This window comes from Lasiosphaeria miniovina (assembly GCF_030549165.1).
Source record: "Lasiosphaeria miniovina strain SMH2392-1A chromosome Unknown B0T26scaffold_7, whole genome shotgun sequence".
In the NCBI taxonomy this organism is placed as follows: Eukaryota; Fungi; Ascomycota; class Sordariomycetes; order Sordariales; family Lasiosphaeriaceae; genus Lasiosphaeria; species Lasiosphaeria miniovina.
The window spans coordinates 3014212-3021620 of NW_026848226.1; the positions used below are offsets into that span (position 1 = coordinate 3014212).

General features: G+C 58.0%; 2 protein-coding genes across 2 annotated transcripts; one reads left to right on the forward strand and one right to left on the reverse strand.

Annotated features, from left to right (window-relative positions):
• Positions 1-33: 33 nt before the first annotated feature.
• On the forward strand, positions 34-1546 carry B0T26DRAFT_727961 (ClpP/crotonase-like domain-containing protein). Its single transcript, XM_060442881.1, has 2 exons — positions 34-790; positions 844-1546. The coding sequence occupies exons 1-2, from the start codon at positions 444-446 to the stop codon at positions 1361-1363; spliced, it is 867 nt and encodes a 288-aa protein (XP_060291861.1). The 5' UTR covers positions 34-443; the 3' UTR covers positions 1364-1546.
• Positions 1547-2268: 722 nt separating this feature from the next.
• Positions 2269-7123, reverse strand: B0T26DRAFT_727964 (uncharacterized protein). Its single transcript, XM_060442882.1, has 2 exons — positions 4538-7123; positions 2269-4455 (listed from the first exon to the last, which is right to left on the reverse strand). The coding sequence occupies exons 1-2, from the start codon at positions 6694-6696 to the stop codon at positions 2514-2516; spliced, it is 4101 nt and encodes a 1366-aa protein (XP_060291862.1). The 5' UTR covers positions 6697-7123; the 3' UTR covers positions 2269-2513.
• Positions 7124-7409: the final 286 nt, after the last annotated feature.

Below are 7409 nucleotides of genomic sequence, written 5' to 3' on the forward strand. Positions count from 1 at the left end.
CAGGGGAATGCTTGGCAAGGTTCTCTCACTCACCACCTACTTCAGTATTCAATTTCTGAATGCGAGGTCCATTAGCATATGCTGAAATGTATGCGCATAGCCGCGTTTCAGCATTTCAGCATCTCTAATTGCGATTAAAGTAAACATAACCCAAAATCCGTTCGCTGAAAGTGCCCCCAAGGTGGGCCGAGGTAGTCCGTCCCCGGCTCGGCCAAGGCTGCCTCCCTTGCCACTACTGCCGCCGCACTTATACATCGACCGCTGACCTGAGACCTGGCCTCGCCTCACCCCCAACACAACACAACACATCGCATTCATTCTCACTGCAAAACGGCTGCAGAATTAACTTGAATAATTACCAACACCGACACAGGCCAGCAGCCGAGGTCTGTCTGTCTGAGGTGCGCAGAGTGAAAGAGACAAGACACACACAAACACACAACATGTCGCAACAACCACCCCCCTCCTCGCCTCCGGCGCTCTTCACCATCCCCATCGAGCCGCTGGGCGACCGCTACCCGGCGGGGACGGTCGTGTGCACGGAGCCGGCGCCGGCTGTGTACGTGCTGACCATCACAGTCGGCGCCGACAACCGGCTAACAACGCCAACGTGCCGTGCGCTGCTGGCGGCCCTCGACACGCTCGAGTTCGGCGGCTTCGCCCCGGGCGTCGTCGTTACGACCAGCGGGATCGCAAAGTTCTACTCCAACGGCCTCGACCTGGAGCACGCCCTGTCCACCGAGGGCTTTACTCCTGACGTGCTCTACCGCCTGTTTGCCCGGTTTCTGACGTGAGTTTTTTCTTGTCTATTAATACCTAGTCAAATTTACCTAACATGAACAGCTACCCCATGCCAACGGTCGCGCTGCTCAACGGCCACGCCTTCGCGGGCGGGCTGATGCTGGCCATGCACCACGACTACCGCGTGATGAACCCGACGCGGGGGTACTGCTGCATCAACGAGCTCGAGTTCGGGGTGCCGCTGAAAGCCGGCATGAGCGCCATCTTCCGGCTCAAGACGAGCGCGGCGACCTACCGGACGCTGGTGCTCGAGGCGCGGCGCTTCGGCGGGCCGGCGGCGCTCGACGCCGGGCTCGTCGACGCGCTGGGCGGGCTCGACGCCGTGCTGGCGTTTGTCGCCGCGAGGGGGTTGACCACTAAGGCTAAGACGGGCGTCTACGGCCTGCTTAAGGCCGAAATGTACCGCGAGAGCGTCGACCTGCTCGGCGCCGCGGCCCACGCCCGCGACGAGCTGCGCGAGAAGGAAGCTGCCAAGGCCTACGACGCCCGCCGCGACCAAGGCGAGCGCACCGCCCGCGACGTCTTGAGGAAGGGCGGCAGGGCGTCGGCGGCTAAGCTGTGATGGGATGCTGTTTTACTGCTGCTGTAGGATAGTTTTCTCTTTTTGTAGCATTCTTACATAAATTTTGTTTACGCAAGCACCCTGCTGCGTAGGTAGCATTGATGCCGTGTTTTTCGTTTATTTTTGTTACAGAACCGGAGTGAGAATGATATACATCACGCAAGGCCATTCCTTGAATAATAAATAAAAAACATATCACCGTTTACTTGCTCGTTTTGTCTACTTGCCTACCTACCTGCTCACCCTACACCCCTTCCGTCTCCATCTCGCAAACACTCCAGTTCTCATCCATGAGAGAATACCCATACATGCGTAACCTGGGATTTAGTAGCAGAATGAATGAAATACCCCGTAGCTACAGTCTTGGGCTCGTCTCACCAAGCATCCTGACGACGCCCTCCTCTCCCCACCTCATTCTCACCTCATTCAATTTTGAAAAAAAGGCCTGGTTGGTGAATCGTCATGAATTTCATCAAGCCTAGATAGGTAGGCGCACTCCTCTTCCTCTCCTATCCCGTCCGTCCTTATTTCCGCCATTCTTCAAGGACACCTATCTCCCCTCCCGCACACACATGACTGCCTCTGCCTCCGCCTGCCTCTGCTTCACAAGCTGGGAAATAAACAAGTCCCGTCGACACCACCCCACCCCCGAATTCGCATCACAGCACATAACGAAACACGGCCAAGTCCCAACACCAAAGAAGAAAAACATCACCAAAAACAAAGAAAACAACACCCGAAGAAAGAAAAAAGAAATGGAAGAAGAAATTGGCTGGGTATGTCACTAAATAGCTATAACCGAGTTCCTGCAAAACACTGCCTGCTTTCCGCAAAAGCCCCCAATTCCTTCCAGAATGGCAGGAGTTCCATAACGTCATAACGCCCCTTAAACCCAAACCGCCCCCACCCCGACCCCCTGGCATACTCTGACAAAAACAAACATGGTGAATTTAACCAGAAGCGCAAAAGAGTTCCGCATGACTTTTCGCCCCTACAGGTGGGTAACGTGGACAAGCAGAGCAAGGGAAATTTCGTGAAAAATAAAATCATCGCCGAAGCACAAACAGTTGCCTAGACCCAAACTTTGGTCCATAACCGTGACCGCACATCACGCAGTTCCGCCTATATTCATCATCGTCGAGCAAGTCCGTCAGTCGCTCACAGAATCGTCATCCTCCGGCTCGTCCACGCTGGCGCCATCAAACGCTCCAGCTCCGCTGCGCGACTGGGCGCCGACCATGCCCATCTCGGCCCTCGTGTCGCGCTGGATCTTGAGAAAGTACTTGCGCAGGCTGCGGAGGCCGCGCAGGAAGCCGCGGTCGGGCTCGTTAGGGTGCTTGGGCGGGCACGAGCGGTGGTCGCCGAGGTCGCCGGCCGTGACGCAGTTTGCAAAGTCGGCTATTTTGAAGTCGATCTCGCGGGGGTTGTTGCGCGTGCGGCGCGGCGTCTCCTCCGTGTCCGTCGCAAAGTCGGTCGTCGAGTCGTCCACGGCCGTGTCGTAGTCCTCGGACGTGTCGCCGTTATAGAACATCAGCAGGCTCGCCGCGTAGAAGCGGTAGCCGCGCAGGCGGCCGATGATAACCTCGAGGAGATCGAGCTTGTGCAGTACGGTAGGGATATGACGGAGGATGCTGGACCAGTCGGCGCCATCGTACAGGAACCTCGTGAGCGCCTCCTGGAATTCCCGACCCTTCTTGAGATCTCGCCCGTAGTACTTGTCTCTGAACTCGTAGCTTTGCGTCTTCACGTCCCAAACCTGGAGACCGCAGACGCGAACACCTAATTCGCGCGATGTCGTCTTGGCACACTTGCCTTGCTGCGATTTCTGCTTCTTCGGGCTCGCATCCACACCGTACTGTCTGGTGCCCATCTTCAGGTCCATGATGCACGGCCGCTTCATGCCGGCGGTAAGATCCTCGAGAAGTAGGAAATACTCGACGCGCGAGTCTCGCTGTGTCTGAGCCTCTTTGGGGTTGACAGGGCGTGGAATCCTCTTGAACTCTGACGTCGGGCTCGGAAGGCCCGAAGTGGCGGCCGAAGACATCACCGACAAGTTTGCATCGGGGAGCAAATTGCCATTTCCCTCGTTCTGTGCCGGCTCGAGCTCAGGCTCGGAGCCAACCGGGAGTGCGTCCTGTAGAGCCTTGAGTTTGTTCTCTTCCCTCTTTCCCTTGTAGCCAGCATCGTCTGCTTCAGCGTAGTATCTAAGGTCGCCACGGGCGTCTCTGACGTCCTTTGGCTTCCTGCGGAGGCCAGTCCCGGAATACCGACGCTTCTTCTTCTGCGCGGGAGATGCGTCTCCGAGGATCTCGGGTTCGGGCGCGCTAGTCCCCGTCACATCCGCAGGTGTCGGTTCATCATCATCCTCGCAAAAAACGCTTACTTGGCCAAGATCGCTCGCGCTTTGCGCCATGGAGCTGACTTTGAGGGAGCTGGGCGGCTCACCCACGGTGCCAAAGGCTCGAGCTTGCTTGTCGTGCGAGTCCATCAAGCTCGGATCCGATCCAGTCGACCGGAGTGCCTGCTGAAGAGTTCGAGGCAAGGGACGCTGGTGCCCCCTTTTATGCCGATGGATCGCGATAGGCTGCTTTAGGAACGCATCGTTGAAGACTTCGTTCCGGAGTCTCTTGTTCACCGTGGTTGCTCCCCAGCTGTTGGCATGGCGGTCCTGGAGGGCAGGGCGTGCTAAGTCGGCTCGTCCACTAGCGCTAGAGCCGTTATGCCCTCCCGTGCCAAGCTCTTGGGCAAATGCAGACGGGCTTCTGAAGCGACCGGACGGGCTGGATCCGCCCGGCGACGGCTGCAGGAGGTTCCGGGGCAGGATGTGCTGGTTATCCACAAAGGTAACCGTCGGGATCTGGCCTGGAGACGGCTGGAGCGACTGGCTTACGACTCTTTGATGAGTGCTTGAGGCCTGGGCGCCCTGCGATTTCTGCGCGGCTTCATCCCGCGCAGTCTCGTTGCGCTTTGCATCGACGCCGGACTCGGGCTGGCCGACCTGGTGCCGCTCCAACGCCGCGACATCGTTTTGCTTTAGGGTAGACTTGCGCCGCGGCTGCTTCTGGAAGGTGACATTCAAAACCCCAATATATCTGGCGGAGGGCGGGGCCTTGTTAGCAATGTTCGCGCTGGCCGAAAGAAAGGCGAAGAGAGGCCAGGCTAGCATGAACATACCTTGGCAAAAAAGCCAACAGGTCGCGATGGTATTTTTCCACCTTTTCATAGAACTCATTTTCTCGATTGTTCAGTTGTTTACAGACAGCGCGCCGAGAAAATCGCCACAGGGTCGTATGTCCCCCCACTTGATGCTTGTAGGGGATCAGCTCGATCGCCTCCAGCGGCTGCTTCGGCGCCCACTGATGCTCGTGGACGTTATCCTCATGATATTGAGGAAGCGGACGCGTGGGCTTGGGAGGATAAGCGGTAGGGTCACTTTCATCGGCAATTGCAGAACCATCGACTTGGCTGGAGTCTACTTTTGGAGATACATGGGAGCTGTCGGCGGGCTCCGGCCGAGGCAGCCTCTCATAGTCGGCATTCTGGACTTGATCAACCTCAGGCTCACCAGCTTTAACAAGCCAATCATCCGCTCGCGAAACCGTCCTCGGTGCGGGGGTTGATCTCGGGGGCACGCCAGGGATTGCGGCATGGTCTTGCGATTGCTCGAGGCCCTGATGCGGCAAGAAAACCGCAGACGAGATCTTCTCCTCGCCAGATTCATCGCCTTCCTCAGCACACTCTCCAAGCCCAACGCTGTCATCCGAATTCCGCCGTGCCTCCAACCCCAAGTCCGCATCATCCTCACCAAACTCGGTCGCTTGACGATCTAGACAAGGGGGCTCGGCATCCGGCGCAGCGTGGTGAGCAGTGACGTCTCGGGCCGGAGCTGGGCCGCGATTGGAAGAAATATAATCTTGCTGCGAGTCACTGGCGGAACACGCCTCGGGGCTACGCACAGTGAATGCGCGCACTTGGCTATGACTATTAGCGGCCAAAGACCTGTCTTCGTGAGCCGCCAAGGTGCGCGTATTGGCTCCTTCGCCGCCCCCGGGTTGCCGTTGGGCATCAGTAGTAGTAGTAGTAGTAGTAGTCTCAACAATCGGTAGCGGTTTATCTCGGACATGTGGCCCAGGACGCGATTCCTTTCTCTTGCCCTTTTCTTCGGGAAGCCCTTCTTTGAAGAAGCCAAGTCTGTGACTTGCTTTCCGGCTGCGCACGTTTGCCTCGCCGCCAGAGATGACCTCGGCGATTGACTTCTCAACCCGGCCATCCTCCTGACCCGTGGCGAGATCTCCAGTGCTAATTGACCAAGCCTTCTCGGGACCCATAGACACGCGATGCTCCGGCTTCCACGTCACAGCGCGGGCGAGGCCATCCGACGACAAGGCGCCCTCGTCGGCGCTGACGTCCTGCGCGCCAAGAGGTGAGTCTGTCAAGAGCGGCGAAGTGTGGGAGCTGCCGGTGGCAGAGTCGTGGGGGAAGGTGCTTGATCGACTTAGGCGGTCCTGGAGCCTCCATTCCCGGTCTGTACGTTCCAGCGGAGAACTTCGTCCCTTGGTCTTGGAGAGAAAATCGCGGTGGCCGTTAAGCATCGAATTCACCTCGCCAAGGTTCAGCATGCTGCAGGCAGTAGGCGCGGGAGTCTCGCTCGCGCCGGCGCTGGCGCTGCGAGATTCGACAGTTGCAGAGACAGCAGCGGTCGACGGTGGGTGCATCGCAGTCGGCGGGGAAGAAGCTCGTGGCGTCAGAACACCGCCAGAGACCTGAAGGAGGGAGTCATGGCGAGCATCTTGACCACCACCGACTTCTTCGGTCGAGGGCTGGGGAGAATCAAGTGACGCCAGGCGGGCAGCTTGGTCTGGTGGTGATCGTGTAGATTGGGGCTTGGTGTGCGACGGCTCTGCCTGGCTGTGGATAGGGATGCCACGAGCTGTTGCGAGAGCCTGTGTCAGCAGCGAGGGGCCATGGCTATGGGGCCTCTGCGGGAGGACAGGGCCACGAGGATATTTAATCTGATCTGCATAAGGTGCGGCAACAGAGGCGGTGGCCGTGGCCGCGGGCAACGGGGGCTGGGGTGTGACGGGAGGAGGGATGGGGAGAGGCCCAAGGTGGTGCGGCGCGGCTCCAGCCTGGTCTAGCTGCTGGGCGTGGGCATGGGCGTGGGCGTGGGCGGGTGGCGCATCGTCAGGTTGGGGGGTCGCTGTGACGGCAGCACCAGCACCAGCTATGGTGGTGGTGGTTGTGGCAGCAGCAGCAACAGCAGCAGCAGCACGGTCAGGGCTCACCGGTGCAGCGGTTGCGGCATTTCCGGGCTCAGAAGGCGGGCTGGACATGAGGTGGACATCTGGCGGCGACTGCGAGAATGCGTGGATCGGTATCGTTTGCCGCTGTGCGTTGAGGTTGGGTTTCTGCAGAACCTTGGCCTTGCTCTTTTTCGGGGATATTTTCTTGTGTCCGCTCAGTTTGCCTTTTTCCCCCTCTGTTGTGCCTTTTCTAGTTTAGGTGGATAGTGTGAGAACGTGCTGGCAACGAGCCGGAGGCATGCATAGTACACTGGCAACTTGGTGCAGGTCGGTCTGCAATCTATGGCATCGGAACTGCACTCTTTACCTTACCTTGGTACTTAGGGTATGACACAAGCCTGGTGCGGCGGTTGCCAAACAAAGACGCGGGCACTGTACCTGACTAAAGTATCGAGATAAGAAAAAGGTGGGAATGACGGGGTGTTGAAAATGCAATAGAAATGCAAACGCGGGAAGGGTGGCTATTTTGTTAGGCCAGTAGCGGGTCTTTTAGGGAAAATTCGAGCTTGGGGAAGGGACGTCCTAGCACACCGTGCACCTGAGCAAGCATTTCTCCACTGAATAACGAACCCCACTTGGACAGCAAACCCCAGGGCTAGAAGCTAAATTCTAGGGTAGTAACTCAGTTCTAAACCAATTCGAGGCCAATCACGATGACGTCGCCAGCGCCGCCGACAGATATCTTCTCTCGTCTGGCTGAATTTTATTTAGCTCCCAGCAACATGCGACCGCCAGGCTGGCAA